This window comes from Vicia villosa, linkage group LG1 (assembly GCF_029867415.1).
Source record: "Vicia villosa cultivar HV-30 ecotype Madison, WI linkage group LG1, Vvil1.0, whole genome shotgun sequence".
Taxonomy (NCBI): Eukaryota; Viridiplantae; Streptophyta; class Magnoliopsida; order Fabales; family Fabaceae; genus Vicia; species Vicia villosa.
In genome coordinates this window covers 87266510-87288541 of record NC_081180.1, presented here as the reverse complement: position 1 = coordinate 87288541, position 22032 = coordinate 87266510, and the positions used below count along the sequence as shown (strand labels likewise).

The following is a 22032-nucleotide window of genomic DNA, read 5'->3' as shown; positions in this document are numbered from 1 at the left end:
CACTTGTTCCCTTATGTAATGAAACATTGTTTCAATATGCTTGGACATTCCATGAGAGACAAGATTCTTTACTAAATTTATTGAAGATTTGTTGTCAACAAGAAGCTTGATTGGTACTTGAACGCTAACTCCAAATTCAGTTAGTACAACTTTAATCCAAACAGCTGAAACAATTAACAATATATTTTGCCTCACAGCTAGACAGGACTACAACAAATTTCTTCTTGGAGATCCAAGAGATTGGAGCTCCTTGAAACTAGAAAACATTATATGTGGTGCTTCTCATGTCCAATCTATCACCACACCAGCCTGAGTCATAAAATCTTATCACTTCTTCCTTGCTTCCTTTTCTTCCATATGAAAAGAATACATCATGCTTCAAAGTTCTTTTGATGTATCATAGTACTCTTTTTAAGCCAACAAATGAGACTTTCTTGGATAATGCATGAATTTGCTCAATACTCCTACAATAAAATTGATATTTGGTCGATTATTACATAAGTACCTAAATGATCCAAGCATATGCTTGTACAAGGTGGCATCTACCTTTTCTTCATCATCAAATCCTTTCAGACTTTTACCTAATTCAACAGGAGTCCCAACAGCATTGCAGTCCAACATGCTGAATATTTTCAGCAAGTTGGTAACATAATTTTCTTGATGCAATATCATTCCATCTTCTTTATAAAATAAATCCATACCAAGGAAGTAGGACATGTTACATAGATATGTCATATCAAATTCTGACTTCATTGTACTCTTGAGCTCTTCAATTTGAAGTCGAGATTCTCCATTTATCAAGAGGTCATCCACATACAAACATATCAGTAGTAGTATTTCGTCTTGCTTGTATTTGACATACACACCATACTCAACTGAACACCTTTTAAAACCATCACTACAACAAATAAAGTTTTTAACCTCGAAAGCGAAATGTATTTTACCTCGGCTAAAGTAGCGAGGTAACGAAGGGTGTCATAAAAAGTTTTCACTTAACACCTCGGTGATTAAAAAAACCGAGGGGATATAGTTATATGCACATGGATTCGAACCCCAACAATTGCACTTTTATTATTTTCAAAACTAGTGTATCTTTCATCTCAGTTTATTAAAAAAAAACTAGGGATATTATTATTATTAGGCTTAAATACACTTTTCGTCCCTGTAAGTTAGCGTGTTTTTGATTTTCGTCCCTGTAAGTTATTTTTTTGGGTTTTAGTCCTTATATTTCAGTTTCGCGTTCGTTTTAGTCCCTAAAATCAAAATCCGTAGGAAAATTCACAAGTAAATCCGCAGGTAACCTGCAGATTTTCCTGCAGATTTTGGCTTTAGGGACTAAACCTCAAGCAAAAAGTAAGATATAGGGACTAAAACCCAAAAAAATAACTTACAGGGACGAAAATCAAAAACACGCTAACTTACAGGGACGAAAACTATATTTAAGCCTTATTATTATTATTATTATTATTATTATTATTATTATTATTATTTGAAGTTGTTTCATTTTACCTAGAATATTACTTTGTTTATCCAATATTACATTGTATACACATAATATTAAAATTAAAATAAAAGTCAAATTCTTTAGAGTTCAAGATAAAAATCAAATTCCGTAGGGATCTAGATAAAAATCAAACTCCCTCAAGATTTAGACTTTAATCTTCGAATTATTGAATTTTGGGGAAGATCTTCTGTTGGATCTTACATGCAATTGTTTCTGATGAAAAAAAGGGTAACATAATTAATATAAAAAGTCAAATCATTTTCAGTTCGAATAAATATTTAAGAAAACAAACCTTGAACCCAGAAAAAATGTATGCTCTTGTAATCCATCATAGAGAACTTTTCCAAGCGTCCTTGGGTTTCAAGCGTTTCATATGTTTCATTTAGGTTTCATTTTCAATAGTCAGCGTGCTTTTATAATGGATATCCCCTTAGGTTTCACGCATATCACTAATGACAACGTCTTGAGCGTCGATAATTATTAAATAGACGACAAAGATTTGCTAAGGTCGGTGTATATAGTATAGAAAAAATACTTAACTATCACCTCGTTCGTGACAAATCACCGAGGTGAATGCACATTTTGTTTTTTTTAATTACATTGTTTTCACAGAATATTAAAAATACATTGTATGCAACAAATCTTCGATGATATCAAGATTTAGATGCTAGAGGTCTCATGCAAGATGCTAGAGATCTGTTTCCAGGGCCAATGAAAATTTTTATTTTCTGCACTTGCAATCTATCTCAGAGATATGTTGTAGCGGTGGTAAATATTTTCATCTCTTTAGGGCATTTTCATATTATTAAGAATTGGAGTAAATTCTGTTTAACGAGTGTTTTTATAGTAAAATGTGATTATTATACCCCTCGGTTTAACTATAAAACTGAGCTAAATTATCATCTCCTTTAAACTATCACCTCGATTTGGGATTAAAATCAAGGTGAATAATTCTTTTTTTTAATATTATATTGTTTACGTAAAATATTCAGATAAATTGTTTTCAACAAATATTTTCAAAGTTTAAGCTCCCTTCTTTGTGTAAGTTGAAGTTCCATTCTTTGTGTAAGTTCCAACTTCTAAAAGAATGATGCTTGAATGTTAGAACTTTGTATTCAAATTCACCATTTTTTAGCAGTCTGTTTGTTTGAAGAGAGAGGAGTACACAAGAAATGTCGTACTATTTCCTTGGTTGGAAATGTACAACAAAACTTTGAAGCAAGATTAATTTTTTGCACTTGCAATCTATCAAATGAGCAAAGATACAACAACAACATCAACATCATTATGTGAGATAGATTGCAAAGGCAGAAAAAATGTTTTGTTCTAGATAGAAGAACATTGAAGAATTTTTTTGTCTTGCAATCCATCCTAAAGAATGATGCATGCAAGTTTGGTTCGGATTCATATAAGTACGAATTAGGTTAAAATCTGTTTGACGAGAGCTTTTATAGTGAAATTTGATTATTTGATCCCTCGGTTATATCAAAAACCGAAGGGTTAGTTCATTTAGCTTACACTTATAAACAAATAAAAAAACAAACTACAAAAGTTGGGATTTGAAGCGTGTTTTGATTTGTTTTTCCCCTCAGTTTTCTTAAAAACCGAGAGAATATGTTGTTTTTATTATGATAAAAAAATAAAACATGACGCGCCTAGGCATAATACCTCTTTTTTTCTGGTTGAGGTGAAAGCTTCATCGTGAAATGTATTATTTGTAGTAATGCATGACCGAGGAAGAAAGCATTAATTATATTGTTCCATGCTCTTGGTGCCTGTTTTAAACCATACAAAGCCTTGTATAGTATATACACCATATGGAGACTATACAAGGCTGGACCATTGTGACACATATACCTTTTCATCAAGAGGACCATTCAGAAAGGCAAATTTTACATCCATGTGTGACAATGTGCACCTTCTACTACAAGCTAATGTCACTACAAGTCTTATAGTCTCATGCCTTGCCACTGGTGCAAACAACTTCGAATAATCCATGCATTGTCTTTGAAGTAAACCCCTTACCACAAGTCTTGCTTTATGCTTCACTATTGTTCCTTTATTCTGTTTTACTTTGAAAATCCACTTCACACCGATCAACTTCTTTCTTTCTGGTAATTGAGTCAATTTCCATGTGCCACACTTTTTAATTGAACTGAGATATTCCTTCATTGTATCTTTCCACACCTTTTCTTGCATTGCATCCTGATAGTCCAATGGTTCTGCACATGCTAATATTGCCAACTGTATTAATTCTCCTTCCTCATTCACTACATTGTAAGAAATGATTTCATCATTATTCAACCTTGCAGGTATTAGTCTATTTTTGGTTGGTTTTGCATCTTGAGTAGGATTCACTGCATTAGCTTGAGTCTTATTTTGTGAGTCGATTCACCTCACCAAAGTCAACATGCATTGGAACCACTCTTGTTCTTTCTTCACCTTGGTTCCAATCCCAGGATTCTGATTTTCTGATGATCACATCCCTACTAACAATCAATTTCTCAATAACTGGATTATGTAACTTGTATGCTCTAGTTGGATGGTAACCAACTAAGATCATAAGTTCACTTTTATCTTCAAATTTGTTTCTTCTTTCATCTGGCACATGTCTATAGCATAGTCATCCAAATACCTTGAGATGAGTTATGCATGGCTTTTTTCCTGACCAACTTTTCTTATACCACGTGATTCCTTAGGATTTCAGTGGGACATATATTTAAAACATAAGCAGCAGTAGACACTGCCTCACCCTAGAATTTATGATGCAATGAATTTTGTTTCAGCATGCTCCTAGCCATTTCAACCAGGCTTCTATTCCTTGTTTCAGCCATAACATTGTGTTGTGGTGTGTAGGGAGGAGTTACTTCTACTTCATTCAAGATGCCACTTTCATTACAGAATTACTTGAATTCATGGGAATTGTATTCCCCTTCATCTATCTTGAGTATCTTAATTCGTCTTCCTCTCTACTTTTCATCCATAACTTTAAACCTTTTGAACATGTTTAAAGCTTTTCCTTTAGGCTTTACCAGGTACACCCACAACATCCTACTGAATTCATATATAAATAATATGAAGCACTTGCTTCCTCCACAAGAAAGAGTTTCAAATAGACCACAAGTGTTAGATGAAACTACATTCAGCACAAGTTTGGCTCTCATTGGCAACCGCTTCACAAAATGTAAATGTCACATGCTTTATCAGGTTTCACTATCTTAGAAAATCCTTCTACTAACTTCATAGAATTCAATTTTCCTAGTCTTTTATTCTTGTGCCAAAGCCAACTTTCTTCATCAGTAATTCATGATTGAAGATAGTGTGGTTTTGTGGTATTCAAGCTAGCTTTCCAAATCCTGTTTCTTGCCAGTGTTGATTTCAGAACCATTCTTTTCTTCTTGTCATACAACTTCAGTTAGCTTCCTTCCATGGCTACTCAAAAACCTTTCTCAACCATCTGACCAATGTTCAACATATTACTTTGTATACCAGGGAGAAATAACACATCTTTTATCAATGTTGTGTTTCCTTTATTTGCATGAAAGTCTTGCCCAAGCCTTCTACCATTAAGTTTTTGTTATCATCCAATTTCACACTTGTCTTCTTGCTTGAATTAAATTCAATCAACCACTCTTTATGTCCAGTCATAAGGTTAGAACAACCAGAATCTGAGTACCACATATCAAATATTGGATCTACTTCACAGGTTGTTACCATCAACATAATAGGATTTGAATCTGAATCATCTTGCACCAGTCTTGGTTTGTTTTCCCTTTCCAAACAAACAATCAGCTGCAAAGTCACCATACTTCTCACAATTGAAGCATTGAATCTTTCTCCTGTCTTGAACCTTTTTCTTGATTTCAAATTTGTTAAGCCCTCCTCCTCCTTCAGAGGATTTTGGTTTTTCTTCAATCTTCTTCTTCTCTCTGCTATTTTGAGTGGCTTCTTTTGGTATTTTTCTTTTTCATGCTTCCACATTCTCTTCATGTCATCAAACACTTCTTTCTTCAAATGAGCAATCAGGGTCTGTTCATAATTTTTCTGCATCTCTCTTTGATTCAATCTCAGCTCCCTGGCTTCAAGAGATCCTCGTAGAAACCTCCTTTCTCATTATAGCCAAGTCTTTGATTTCCTCAATTTTTATTACTATCATATCATATTGAGGAGTGATACTTCGAAGTACCTTCTCAACTTTCATTTTCTCAATCAAGATCTCTCTATAATTCTTCATTTGGTTGATCAATTCTTGAACCCTCGTGAAGAAATCCGCTACTGATTCGTCTTTCATTTGTAGCATTTCATATTGCTATCTCAAAGACTGGAGGTGCACCTTCTTAACCTTCGCATCTCCACCATGGTATTTTTTTCAGCATATCTCATGTTTCTTTTGATGTTGCAGCGTGAAAGATTTTATCAAACACCTTCGCTTCAACGCATTAGTGAATGTAAAACAATTTGATCCTTCTTAGATTCCTTGAATGCCAATTTTTGAGTCTCAGTAGCATTTTTTGCTAGAGGTTAAAACCCCTTTGCTACGTACTCGGACACATCTTAAACGTTGAAGATCACTCGCATTTAAATACACCATTTCTCCCAATTCTTGCCATCAAGAATTGGAAAATTTGTAGGGAAATGATTGTTGCCTATTCCAACCATAACTTTTATCGCTATTGGTTCCTAGAATTGAACTGGTCACGTGATACAATATGTTGGTGTTATTAGAAGATTATGCACAACAGAAGGTAAATAAAAGGAGATAGAGAGGGTATCGAAGTGAAGGAAGAGATAATTCTTTGATTGATTGATTTACCACACAATATACAAGTTGTTACTATATATCAGCATGTAATGATACAGCCGCTCAAGTTAGATTGCCAAATATGCCAATCGACGTGACAGTGCCCTTAGTTCCTAACCAACCATCACTTTCAAGCAAGAAACTTCGAGGACTCAACAATGTCTTGAATTTATTCCTATTTGTCCACAAAGACCAACAAATGTCTAACCAAAAAAAGCAAGAAGAGTTAAACTTCCAATTAGATATAGTGGTAAAGTAATGGAAATAAGAGATCAGAGAGTTTTGCTCCTCTGTGGCATCAATCTCCATCCAAACGCTCATAAGAAACCAAACAGGGACACTTAAGGAAGAGGTGATCTAAATTCTCAACAACTTGCCAACAGTGAGGACACACCATATCATGACTTTCAGATAGGATACCTCTATAGGCTAAGGGAGGAGAAGAAGAAGAAGGGGGGTTATAGTGTTTGAATTCTAAAAATTTGAATATTAAAAAGCAAACTCCATATCCGATAGGTATTTTTTACTGTAAATAATTGAATGAGTGCAGCCAAGAGACAATGCATTGGTGCAAAAGCACGAATCTTAATTGCTTCATACAGGCAACATTGTTACCAATTAGATGTTGATTTCATTTCTTAGTTACATAAGAAAGTAATAGCAAGTAAGATCAAGGCGTGCATAAATCACGGTAAGGAATAGCAACTTAGCAAAGTATTAAAACCATGCAACATATTTTTCTTACAAGCATTCACGTTTTACTAAACAAAAAACACCCTAGACTTCCTCAAATTTTGTCTTTCTAAACTGCAGCATTCCTCTATCCATATCAAAACAACCACAAACAAAATCTATTTCATGAAACAGAGATATCCAACGAATTATCATCCTTTCTAAGATCTATCTAATTTCTTTGGCACCCACCATGAGTATTTGTCCATTGTTCACCGCAAGCGTAGCAAAACTCATATTTGCACCTGCAAACAAACACCACCCCTTAATCAGTTGTTCACCAAGGATAAAAACAAATGTTGAATTACCTTTTTGTCTTTGAACATACTTTTGAGGTTTAAGTTGTTTTTTCATAACTTCAAAAGTGTCAATTTAGTCATTCAACTTTACTTTACTATGTTAACTCGTATTGGTTCTCATCATAATTTCATCTATATATTGAGCTGACATAGATTGAGAACACATTGCAAATTTCATTTCAGTCAACAACAACATTAGTGCATAACATTCATCCATGATCATAGCGTGGTAGTGCCATTGAAGATGACAAACCCAGAGGCTTGTCCATGACTTCCATGGAGCTCGTCCATCTCTCTATCTTTGTCTACATCAATTTTTTAACTACTAAATCAATGAACAATATTGATTTTTGGAACACTTGTTCAACCGACAAAACCAATTCAATACAGCTTCTTTCAATTGAACGTTAGTATCCTCACTTCAAATTTATTTTCCAATGGCTCAAAAATAAATTAAGGTTATGTTTGGATATCATAAAATAAATGGAGCTGAAAAGGAGCAGAGTAAAATGAAATATAGTGGTAAGTGATGGAATGAAATGGAGTTCATACCACTCTATTCCGCTCCATCCGATTTTAAATAATCCAAACAATAGAATACCATTTATTCCATCCCATACAGCTCCGCGCGTCATCCGATACCATCAATGTAAACAAAGAGAATGGAGTTGAGTGATAGAATGCATTTCATCGTGTTCCATCACTTACCACTATTTTATTATTATCCTTTGATTTGGGCCGAATGAGAAAATGGTTTGTTCTGTTTTAAAATATCCGAGTAATGGAAGTTGGCTCAGTGCCATTCCCCTCCTTTCAGGTTGGTTCATTTCAAAATATCCAAACATAAATTAAGAGACAAAATAGATAACTAAGCCATAAACAAATGAGAAATGATATAATGACACCAGATTTTACATTTACACCGTACCTTTATACTGTATAGTATACTTTTTCCTTTTTTTATTGGGGACAACTTCTCTACCCATCACAAAAAGTTGGGTAGTGTACATTCAACCAATCATATGATGCCATCTAATTTTAACACATTTAATTATTTATTAAATATTACAATTATTTGTTGTTTTCAAAACATTTTACACAGGAGGTAACATTACCCAACTTTTTGAGTTGGGTAGATAAGAATTCACCTTTTTTATTATATTTATGAGCATCGGAATCTGTGCCACACTTGCAATTAAATTGAATACATACGGTGTAAGCTATACGGTGTTAGAAATGTGGTGTAAATATAGCAAATCTCTAAACAAATTATCCTTCTTATGAGAGACTTGCATGATCATATTTAAAAAATAGACAAATATTTGTTTTTTTCCTTTTATAATATGTTTCCAAAACTATAAATGAGTTGCATTTGTGACAAGAATAAACTAACCTGCATGTAATGTGCAAACATCCATCCTTTTTTTCAACATAGTACCTACACTTAGAACACCTCTTCCATTTCTTCTCATTAGCAAGCTCTCTAACCAAAAGATCCTCCCTCCCCCTTTCATCCACATTCAATGTCTGAAACTCCTCACAACCAACCCCAGGGTGCCAAGAAACATGACACCTAGCACAAAACAACCTATGACAAAAAGGGCACTCAGATTCCCTAATCTCTTCCCCCTCTTCATTTTCATCAAGCAACATCGCCGAACAATCCTTAAACGGACAATAGAATTTCGGAACAGCAAGCAAAAGAGCCTCACACATTGCATCATCCCACCTATCAATCACTTCTTTGGGAAGCAATGGCCTAAGGGTTTCAAGCTCCAACACACCCTTGCAGTTCAAACCGGGACAAGAAACAACCGTTATGTTTTCTTGGATTTTTGTTGCAACTTGTTTGACAACACATTCGGAACAAAAGGAATGGTGACATCTTTGGTTCCTGAACATTTCGTCGTCGGTTTTTGCTTCAGCGCAAATCTCGCAAATGATGATCGGTTCTTGTTCTTCATTGTTCACGATAGTGTCAACTTCAACGGCCTTTGATGATGATGATGATGATGATGGTACGCAGAGTAATGGCGGTGAGGTTGACGAGGAAACGTATTGGGAAGTGATGAGTGAGTCCACAAGGGTTTCATTGAACAGTGACTCTTCATCGACGGTTCTTGACGACGATGCTACGCATGGTGGTGGTTGTGGTGGTTGTGAAGAAGTGATGACGGAGGACATTAGCGCTTCTTGAAACTGTAATGCTTCAGCGTACTTGTGATCGGAGACGGGGGTAGGATCAGTTTCATCGTCGGAGACGACGGAGAAGTAAACATCGTCTACGGCGTCGGGATTAAGGAGTGAGTGTGAGGATGAGGATGAGGATGATGATGGTTGCGCCATTGGTGTTTGTGTTAATGGCTCACTCAAGTTTTTCTTGTTTTTGGAGGAAAATTGGGAATGAAAGAAAGAACGACTTCGTTACGTGGAGCGACAAAACTTAGTAAGTAAGGCGACGTTTTGATTGGAAAGGATTTAGTTCGGTTAAGTTTCAATTTCCCAAATCATTTAAATATAAATTAACTTAATTACATACATTCACTATTCACTGGGTTAATTAGGCATTGATTAGGCATTGATTAACTTGATTATATAAATTATATAAATTAATTAAGCATTGATTAACTTAATTACATACATTCACTGGGTTAATTAGGCATTGATTAACTTAATTATATAAATTAATTTTACATTTTTTATGGTGTGATTCACTAATATGGATCACTCCATTTTTTTAATTCCATTTTTTTTTTATTACTAGTAAACTACCCGTGCTGCCGCACGAGTACATTTATTTGATATTATATATATAGTTTGTTTAGATATTTAGAATATTGAATGATAAGTATAATTATATAAAAAAATTAGATATTCATGAGTTTGTATAGGTTAAAATAATTTTGTATAGTTAATTTGTATTCAAATGCATATTGAAAGTAATTTTTATCAAAAAAAATTTTGTGTGAATTTAACTAATCGTGTTCCGTTACAAATAAGAATTGTTAATTAAAATAAAATGGTTATTTAATTGATAGTGCCCCGTGAGAAAAATATAAAATTTTGGCATTTGAAAATAAGAATTTTGTGTCTCAAATAAGTATAATGTCAACTAAAACAAAATATGTATTTTGTTCATAGTGATCCGTGAGAAAAGTAGAAATTTTGACATGTGAAAATAATTTTTTAATAATTATGAATAATTTTGACATTTGAAAATAATTTTTTTAATAATTAAGTTAATTCAATTTATTAAAATTGTGAGCGAAAAAATAATTTGTATAAAAAATTAATGATATTCATGAGTTTTTATAGGTTAAAATAATTTTGTATAGTAAATTTGTATTCAAATGCATATTGAAAGCAATATTTATCAAAAAAAAATTTGCGTAAATTTAACTGATCGTGTCCTGTTACAAATTTATTTAATACGATATAGATTTTATTTAAATATACATCTAAATTTGAAATGAGTTATTTAATTATAAAATGAATAATAATAATTTAAATTTAATTTGAATATTTGAAAATAAAAATTTTGTGTCTCTAAAATAAAATGATTATTTTATTGATAGTGCCCCGTGAGAAAAATATAAAATTTTGACATTTGAAAATAAGAATTTTGTGTCTCAAATAAGTATAATGTCAACTAAAACAAAATATGTATTTTGTTCATAGTGATCCGTGAGAAAAGTAGAAATTTTGACATGTGAAAATAATTTTTTTAATAATTATGAATCATTTTGACATTTGAAAATAATTTTTTTAATAATTATGTTAATTCAATTTATTAAAATTGTGAGCGAAAAAATTAAAATAAAAGTGAAAATATTGGAGAGAAAAATGCAAGAGAGAAAGAGAGAGAAAAGTAAGTAGAAATGAAATGAAAAATAAATGTGGAGAGAGAAGTGAGATAGAATAAGAGTAGTGTAAGAAAAATAAGAAAATAAATATGAATAAGAAAGTTGAAATGTAAGAAAGTAAGTGTAAGAAAAAGAAATGTGGGGGAAATTTGAAATTTGAATGAAAAGAAGAAAAGGAAAAGGTGAGGATATGTGGGAAGTGTAGAAAAATAGTTGGTTTATGAAATGGCCAAACTAACCCTTGAGTAGAAAATTAGTTAAAAAGAAAGGGCAATAATGTAATTGTGCAGGACTATTGTTTTGATTGCTAGATAGTAGATAATTTTGTGTGTATATTACACGTATTTCTAAGACATATGACACATATTTATTATTTATTTAATTTTATGCACATAAAACTATAATAATGGACCCTCCATTTTTTTTTAAAAAATGGAGTGGATCCTTACTCGTGATTCACATACTTCATAAATAAAATAGCCGCTTTATTTTTGGCAAAAACTGGTATGGAGAGGTACAAAACTTTAATGGGGGCATATTTGATGATTCATATTCAAAAACACTCTTTAGTGCATTTTAAACTATTTTAATTTAATATCACTATTTTGGATATAAATCTCCTAAAACTTGCTGCATGCATCTTGGGCGAAAATATTATTCTAAATTTATATATTTTTTAAGGTAAAGTCATTTTAATCTCACTAACATGATTTGATTCAAACATTAATAAACATGCATATTATAGAACAAAATAATGTATTAATTAAAAAAACATCTTATAATATTATAAACATTGTTCTTATAATATGGAGAATAATACTAAAGTATTCCGAAATACAAAAATAAAAAGCTTAATTAGTGTCGAAGTCCTTTAATAGAATTTCAAATTTTATTTTAGTCTCTTATCCAATAAACGTTATATATTAATCTCTTAAAAACAACTATATTTGTAAAATTGGCTTTTTGTTGTTAAATTTTTGAAAAAATATTAACTTTACTTAGGCGGCTTGACATCATGGCATTTGTTAATAAAATTAATAAGATGAATCAACATTAAAAAATTAATATTTTAATTAAAATGGAAAGGTTTTATTTTTGGAGGTTAAAACCCCCACAAATTATTAATAATATTTAAAAAAATATAACTCTTCTTCATAAACTTCTTTCTCGTGTCAGTCTTATTGAACATATTCAATTGTAGCTCTTACAGTTACATAAATATTAGCAATCATATCCAAAAAGGCATTGAGACGAGCATAAAAAATTCTAAAATTTAAACTGTGAAACAACTAAAGCCAATAACTTCATGCTTGTGACGTGACACCTTAAGATAAGATCTCTTGAGGGCAATATTTTAAAAACTGGACCAAATCGGCCGGTCAGATTGGGAACTAGAGGGGTTACCGGTCTGGTCTGATTGTTGGTCCGAGTATGTTATTGAGCCGGTGAGAACCGGCCAAAATCAGTCAAAACCAAAAAAAGGTAAACCGACGGTTTTAGAAAACCAGTGGTTCAAATGCATGCTATCTTTTTTCGCACAAAACGACGTTGCTTTCATGACTTTAAAAAAATATATATAATTAGACTTTATTCAAACCTTATTTGAAACAACATTTTCTCTCTTTGCAATTAGACCTGATTTAAAATTTATTTAAATTTATATTTCGTATTATTTTATTGTGAGTGATGATTATATTTGGAATTTAAATGTAAAGAATAAACATGTGAAGTTATGATATTTTAAAATTTTAAAATTTTGTAGGTGTTGTAATATTTTTTTAGAGACTAAGTCATCTGGTTCGACCGATCTAATAAATATATAGTAATGCAATAGAGACCGATTTATTCAACCGAATTATCTGGTTTAATTCGATTTAGTCATGCGGTTCGACCAGTGACCCAATGGTTCAACCAATGAACAAGTGACCAAATATCCTCACTGGTTTGATGATCGATCCGACTTTTAAAACACTGCTTGAGGGAATTACTAAAATCCAGCAAATAAATAACACATAATAAGACACGAAACTGGTTGTTTAGACTGATTGTTGATGGGTTATGCATTTGTCATATTTGCACCATTTGGTATATGAGAGCCAACTTATCATACTGGTGCATTTATGAATGGGATATTTAACTCCTCACAGATGTCCATCAGAATATTCAGATTCATATCATCAACAACAGTTGACCACTTTCAAATAATAAAAAGTCATATTCCTTGTTGCACTAAAGCTCTATCACTATATCCTTGTTGCACTAGACCTGAGATGAGTGAGTTTTAAGAAATGATATTGTAAGAAAAAGTGTAAGCAGGATAGTCAAGGTTATACAAAAATGTGTAACATTTCTAGTACTTGGCATGTATTTGCTCCACAAAATGAAAAGGAATTACATTACCAGTACAATCTCTTAAAACCACAACAAGAGTCCTCTCATATAGCTTGAAATTTTCCTTCATTTTCCTGCAAACCCTTAATAGGAATTTCATCAAACACCTTAACTGCACCATTGAAATCACCAAATACTATATAAGAATCCATAATAATAAATTGTAAATACTATGATGCAGAAATTCTGACAATGACAAATTCATTCTCGGTCGCATCAGTGTTAAAACTCAGCTCCTCATCTTGCCTAGAAGGAAGAAGAGAATATATTGCCTATACCAGACCTACTCTATTGTGTGGCCAATTCCAACCAGATAACACCTGCTGTCATACCCCAAAATTTGCCCATCACATTTTGACTCACATGACTTTCAAATGCTTTAGACTATGCAAGAATTTGGCTCACTTAACTGTCTCCTAAGCAACAACATTTTGAAGTGACATTCATCATTTGATCAAGATTTTGAACATGAGTCATCAGGGAAAGCTCGGAAATCAACAAAACTCATAGTTTCTAAATTTGGGTTTTCTAGGAGAAAGTCAACCCAACTTTGACTAGCCATATCTTTCACATGGAACATCAGAAAATTCCCAACCAATGCCTATTTTGAAGGAAATTCAATTCTCTACAACTTTGATGTTGGGCCCAAGGTCAAGAAATGCTTCCGCCTAAGAGATATAAGTCAAAACATTACAGGTCCTTCTAAAAGCTCGCAAAAAGCTATTTTTTGTCAGGAGCCATATCTTCAAGATAAATGCTCCAAATGCAAAAAAGGTTCCAAAGTTGGTTGTAGATGACATCTTGGGATTTCCAAAAAGTACTAGATCATCTCCATATGATAAGTATTGAGTGAGTTATGATTGGTACAAGTTAAGGAAATTTCAAGAAAACCATGAAAGCCTACTTGATGAAATTAGAACTTTTTGGTGATGGGCCTCTAAATTGGAATTGTCCACGAAATTTTAAGCCCAAGAGGAGTCCATAGATTAAATATTTTTATTTTTTATGATATTATTTCATTTATATTTGATTTTAATGATCTAAAATCAAATAAAATCAAATAAATCACAAAATAATTATATGATTATGGGATCAATTTCTTTTCCTCGATTAAAATCTGAATAATCAAATCCAATGGACAAGATTGATTGGAAAATTAGCAAGAAATGGGTTTGGAATCAAAGGTAGAAAGATTTGCACAAAATTTCAATCAAATCTTTTTGTATTTCCAAGTCAGCTAATAGATTCAATCTCCAAGTCAATTCCTGACCTAATTCCTTTCATTATAAGAAACACGTGAAGAAACACTTCCCAACCATATTTCAGTGAGAAAAAAGTATACAATCCTCTTCTCCAAAGTCCCAGGAACGTATTCGTTAGCATCCTGAAGCCGCGAGCACGTGAAGAAAGTCTCACGGCCACCATTGAGTAGGTACCATGCGGCCAGTCAATGGGTGCGCATGATGCACCCCCACGTAGCTGCCGTCGGATCTCCATCACGCCAGATCGAAGGCCCCAGGACGCGCTTCCCTACCATGCACCTCCAGGATCTCACCACATAGGATTCCAGCCAAGTTTCTTTGTTCTATTTTTTATGTTAATTATTCTTTTAGTGTTATTTATTTTAAAACCACTAAACTCTTTTTAAACATTAAATTTTCTTTTTATAAAATATAAAATCGCAAAAATTAGAATAAGAATAATTTTAGTTATAAAATTAATTTAGATGATTAGTTAGTTTTTTTTTACACTTTAGTTTTTTTTAGGATTTATCACATTCTTTTCCACTTTATTTTGCCACTTGCCACGAGCCCTATTTTAGGCGAATTTAACATCAATTAATTTTTGCAGAGTTATGTTTCAGTTTTAGGCTAATTATTTCTTATGTTAACTATATTCGTTTTTAGATTTAATTTTTAACCTTGATTTTATTCTTAGGCTTATTATTTTTTAACTATAATTATAACTTTAGGTTTTTTTCTTAACCTTAAGTTTTGCCTTGTAACCCTGATTACTTTAATTGTTTGTCAAACATTGGAATTCTTTTATGCGCGAATTCTTTCCTCACCTCATACTCTGTGATTGTCGCATGTACCTTTATTTTTTATTTTTGCCTTTTATTTAATTCTGCCTTCATTTTAATTTTGCCTTTTATTTAATTATGTCAATTATTTAATTATTTAATTTTTGTTATTTAAATATTAGAAGGTGTATAGGTCGCTTATTCAATTTTGATGTAATAGTAATTAGGACTTTTATTTTTTATGCTTTTACTTTCCGCATCTTATAACTGTTGTTTATTACTGCTAATGATTATATTGTGTGGATAGTAAAATAGGGAGTGGCAAGACTATTAATCGAATATAGCTCACCTAATACAAGATAAATATCTGAATCGAATTCACATGATTGTTGCACCCACACACCTTTAAGGTAAACTCTCTTATGCTGCCTTTCGATCAAAAACTAGTCAAGTCCCTTCGAGCATAGGGATACCTTAGCATATGTTGCCTTCGATTCAAATCATCATAGTCCCTCCAATAAAAGATCATAGTCCCTTCGAGTTGCCTACGATTAAAAATGATCTTGTCCCTCGATGACGCTTCGATTAAATGATGATAGTCCTCCGAATGCTAAGGTATCCTTACTGGTTGCCTACAAATGACTATTCCATCCTTTCCTAAAGACTTTCTGCCCTTCTTATGATATGGATAGACTTATGGCAAACGATGACCCTCAATGACCCGATTACATCCAATGAAAATACTACCTACCATCCTTATGGTATGGATAGCCCTTTCAAACGAAATACTTAAAGAACAAGAAAGATCCACTCTTAGAGTAGGTGCTTTTAATTTCTTGCTCAAACACTTAAAAATACTTTCCACACCTCTTTTCAAATTACTTTCAAAAAGGCTACACTTATTTACAAGTTAAAGTCCTTATCCAAATCTTTTTACTATACACACATGACACTTTTCAAAAAATTCAAACAAACAAGTGAGCTAAGCAATTAAGAGCCCGTGGATAACCATGGATATAAAGGGTGCTTACACCTTCTCTTTGTATAACCTACCCCCCGAACTCAAAATCTTTCAAAGGTCTTTCATGTTATTTTTGTCTTTCCAATTGGATAAAATAAAAGTCGGTGGCGACTCTTGCTATCCGCAACATTTTTTAAAAGTCAGTTCTCCCACCGTGTTACAGAACTGGCGACTCTGCTGGGGATTCTTAAAAGAGGGGTTACCTTAAAGTTTAGGATCACTTTAAATGTTTTCAATTGTTTGTCTTGTTTGCTTTATTTTTAAGGTTACTGCTTGAGTGTTACTTATGTGAAAGATTCTAACCCGAATCTCGAGATACCTTAGGTATATGGCATGAGACCAAGGAGACTGTACGGCGTATACTGCTACGACTGATATGGTAGCCATCGTTAGTGTGACGCTTTGGTTTTCCTGATGTTCCTTGGGATCCGACTTGAGGAAACATTTGGCTGATGCGTGGTGTCATTAAGCACTAATTTGTCCCTAGAACCCTAGTTGAACTTGACTTTGGCCAATAGGACGTAACGAGGTGGCTGGCTTTGGTTCCGACTGAAGTTGGTTGATACTCGAAGCTACACTCATATGGACTGGACTTTTAGGACATTTTCGGTCGGTGATTCGGTTGCTGAACTGAAATGGTGCCTTCGAGAAAGGTCAATGATATGAGCTTCCTAGAACCCGGTTACTATTCTAGGATAGGTTGAACCAACTTAACTTCAGTGGGGATGCTACTTACCTACGGACTTCATGCAAGCCTTTAAACCTAAGGACACTTGTGTGACTTGCTTGTGTGTGCTACTAACCTTTTGATTTCCTTGCAGGTTTGTTGTAGGACTTGTTTGTCCTTACTATCTTACGCTTTTCCTGATGCATTGCATTCGCATAACATCATAACATCATGACATCATAACATAACATATTAAATAACCCTTTCAAGGATCTTAGGAATTTAGGGTGCACGACTTCAGGTGCCATTAGCAAGGACTGAATTTCTATCAAGGGGCAAGAGGATTTATTTTCCTCTAGCCACATGCTTTCAAACTCAGGAACAGGTATCCTGAATCAGAGGCGATGACCCACTCGATATGGTGAGCTTGATTCTCATAGAAGGACATCCAAAATAAAAGTTCTTCAAACAAATACGTGACCAACTCATTCTCCAATGTTGCAAACTAAATCCCTTAAGTATCCTTGAAAACATTGCATGTGGATATCATAACATCGCATAACAGGTTTCCGCCACAGGTTTCTCATCTTCTCTCGCTGTTTATTTCAGCAGAAATGGATCTAGAACAATCCGTTAAGAATCTCGAGGCGCAGAATGCTCAGTTTCAAGAGCTCATCCTGACCTTATCCAAGGGGCAAGAAGAACTGAAAACCATGTTGGCTAACAAGAAGAAGAAAGGCAAGAAGACTCTGGGGATAAGGTTCAGAGGCCCGATCAAGCAAGCCAAGGAAGTCCAAGTTTATGAGGACGGTGACAGTGAGCAAGATGATAGTGCTAGTGCCAAGACTAATGTAAAGAGTAACCATGATTCTGTCAAGCCCTCTGAGAAAGAAGAGGATTACTACTATGAGGAAGAACATCCTGATAACAAATACAAGTTTCTAGAAGAGCGTATGAAAGCCATGGAAATTCAAAAAATGCCTGGACTAGATTTTGAAGAATTGGGGCTTATCTCAGGGGTTGTTATCCCTCCCAAGTTCAAAACTCCTACCTTTGCTAAATATGATGAGGTGTCTTATCCCAAGCTGCATCTGAGATCCTATATGAGAAAGATTCAACCTCACACTACTGATAAGAAACTGTGGATCCACTTCTTTCAAGAGAGTTTGACTGGGACACAACTAGAATGGTATTATCAACTAGAAGGTACCAACATTCATACCTGGGAAGACTTGACTGTTGCTTTCTACAAGCAATACCAATACAATGCTGATCTTGCGCCGACCCGTATGCATCTACAAAGCATGTCTATGGGGCCGAAAGAAAGTTTCAAGTAATATGCTCAGAAATGGAGAGACTTGGCTGGCAGAGTTCAACCCCCTTTTGCGGATAGAGAATTGGTAGATATGTTCATGAGTACACTAACTGGTCCTTTCTACAGCCATCTGATTGGAAGCTCTTCATTTGGTTTCACCGACCTCACATTGACTGGGGAACATGTTGAAAGAGGAATCCTAAGTGGTAAGATTCAAGTGGCTACTTCCCCTAGTGCTACAAAAAAGCCATATAATGGGAAGAATGAAGTCAATGTTGTGTACAACTAGAAAAGTCGTAATGAAAGCAACCTATCTATTGGGGCAGTTCCACAACAACGACGCAAGCCAGATGCACCTAAGCGTCAATTCACCAAAATTAACATGTCATTAGATCAGGCACTGCAATATCTGTTGAAAGCAGGAATGATTACTGTGAGGGATCCTCCTCAACACATCAACACTTCCTCCACTAAGCACAATCCAAACGTGCGATGTGCCTATCATTCCAATAGTCCCGGGCACGACACCAATAGTTGTTGGGCACTAACGATTAAGATCTAAGACATGATCGATGCTGGTGAAATCGAGTTCGACCCTCCTACGACCCCTAATGTGATCACTGCACCCATGCCTAATCACAACAAGATTGCTAATGTTGTGGATGGCTAGAAGGATGGACTTTTAGATCATTAGATTTACTTTCATTTTCAATTTCTATTATGTTTGTTTAAACATTCGACTTATGATAGACATTATCTGTCTTAATAATCATCATTAGTGCATTGCATATGTTAGTCTTGAATTAATCATTTCGCTATCACTCATTTTAAATTATGTCTTTACTTTGTTTTTGTTTTGTGATATTCAACTCCTGCTAAGCTGTAAGCCTTTTGAGGGAGGATGACGAAAACGATACCGTAACCTTATACAATATGCTTTTGAATATACGGTGTTGACGATGTACAGGCATTTTTTCAATTCCTAAATAGTGGAGATATAAGGATTTTAATCCCTCGTCAACCCCTTTGAGCCTAAGAAGTGGGAGTTTTCTTTGTCGCACAGAATAAAACCCTTTAATCATAACCTAGGGCAGGGTAGTTACTCAGTTAACTCAATTATACTAGCTGTTGTTTACACAAATAATGATGGGTTCCAGCAACCATTAAGTCAGGCAGTCAACATCTATCAAACGGAAAAATGATAAGTCAAAACCTATGAAGGAGACTTATCTAAAATTGAAACATCCCACTGACTGTAATCTTAAAATAAGCAGTTCAGGCAAAAGTTAGGGATAACAAAATAAAAAAAGAGGTCACTATGAATCCTCGACAATAGAAAACATTACAAAAAAAGAAAGAAGGGGGATGACTGCCTGCCCAAATAAATTGTCGGTGCATTAACCATCATACAATGTCAATGTTACGATTTCAAGCTTTGCTTCAACGTATAGTTAACTGAGCATAGGATCGAAGAACATCACGAAGATTGGGAAGGGTACAAATAAACTTTGAGCCATTATACCTTGTTTCTTAAACCGTGAACCAAGCCACGTTACAACCCTTGAAAGTCCTAACTGAAGCATGGTTAGCTCGAAAGCATACTGTCACCAAAAAGGTATCCTGACTCCTTAAGGTTTTCAATAAACGCTGAGTGGATATCACGTTCTTACAAATATCCCACTTTTACATCTTCTGTTTTAATGTTTTTTCAAAAAAAAAAAATTCAAGACAGACATATGCATTGCATCTCGTGAATTCACTATTAAACGTATTTTGCTACATAATTTCAAATGTTAGCATCAGGAAGAATCTGAACAGGGTGCAACTAATGACTAAAAGTTATCCCGACAGACGAAACCACTTCAGCAGCAATATCTCTTAAGCCTGACTCAATGAATACAAGGGGCACGACAGGCTTTGTCCAATCAATCTGGGGCAATCAGGTCAAGATTCAAAGAATCTCTCAGGAGCATCGAACAATCAGGAGCATTTTCCTAAGTCTATGATTATTAGGGGCACATCACCCATAGTACACATCTCATAAGGTCCTCACGAGGCGAACCTCTTCAAGTTCCCTACTAGCTGGGGCAGAGCTATGCAAGGCATGTCCGACACTTCGATCAATACTCATTGGTGAGTCCCAATCAATACGAGTCCAGGAATGGCAGTTATTATAACCACCGGGGGAAATATTCAAAGCATCCCACAGATCATATCCCCACAGAGCGTTTTTCAAGAAGCTATCTTCGAATAATTTCTCCTCTAAATCCACCATCTCCATCTAGGTCGGCACTCCCAGTTGAGCTGCGTCAGATTGAACTTCGAAGATTCTATTCATCTCTCTTATCCTTAGTCGAGGGGCATCAAGATCAACCACTCTTATCACTTCATCCCCAAGAAGAAGTCAAAGATCCCCAGCTGAGTATCCTCGAGCATGGAGCGGGAGTGCATACTAAAACGGAGGACTTGTACTCTGCATTCTCTACAATAGTCAAGGATTTGTTTTTCCCGCCAGACGATGCTACGATCTATTGTCATCGTTGACAACATGTTGCATACATACATCATTCATAATCAATCATTACATAAATACATACCATGCATCATGACATTGCATTCTGCTAACTTTGTTTTTCAGGTAAGTTCCGAAGCGGACGAATATCATCAAACTACTTATCAACTCTAACAAGTAGGTTTCCTTCTCCAAAAGAAATCCAGACAAATATTCATTCTGATAATCATTCCTATCAAACTCCCATCACATTAGTCCCCTGGCAGTGAAATATCACATTAGTCCACTGGAAGTGAAATATCACATTAGTCCCCTGGCAGTGAAATATTACATTAGTCCCCTGGCAGTGAAATATCAAATTAGTCCCCTGGCAGTGAAATATCGTATTAGTCCCCTGGCAATGATATCTACATCAGTTCCCTGGCAGTAATCAAAATCCTTCTCATCATGTTAGTCCCCTGGAGGTTATCAGTTGGTCCTTATCATATTAGTCCCCTGGCGTTGATATCTACATCAGTCCCCTGGCAGTAATCAAAATCATTCTCATCATGTTAGTCCCCTGGCGGTGATCAGTTGGTCCTTATCATATTAGTCCCCTGGCAATGATATCTACATCAGTCCCCTGGCAACAATCAAAATCCTTCTCATCATGTTAGTCCCCTGGCGGTGATCAGTTGGTCCTTATCATATTAGTCCCCTGGCAATGATATCTACATCAGTCCCATGGCGGTAATCAAAATCCTTCTCATCATGTTAGTCCCCTGGCGGTGATCAGTTGGTCCTTATCATATTAGTCCCCTTGCAATGATATCCACATCAGCCCCCTGGCAGTAATCAAAACCTTTCCAAGATCTAATTCAGTTACTACGAACGGTGATGACACGATCAATATTCCAAGATCTAA

General features: G+C 34.6%; 1 protein-coding gene across 1 annotated transcript; it reads right to left on the bottom strand.

Annotated features, from left to right (window-relative positions):
• Positions 1 to 6966: 6966 nt before the first annotated feature.
• Positions 6967 to 9806, bottom strand: LOC131611491 (E3 ubiquitin-protein ligase RSL1-like). The gene is made up of 2 exons (XM_058883497.1): positions 8730 to 9806; positions 6967 to 7282 (listed from the first exon to the last, which is right to left on the bottom strand). The coding sequence occupies exons 1-2, from the start codon at positions 9680 to 9682 to the stop codon at positions 7210 to 7212; spliced, it is 1026 nt and encodes a 341-aa protein (XP_058739480.1). The 5' UTR covers positions 9683 to 9806; the 3' UTR covers positions 6967 to 7209.
• Between the last annotated feature and the right edge of the window lie 12226 nt (positions 9807 to 22032).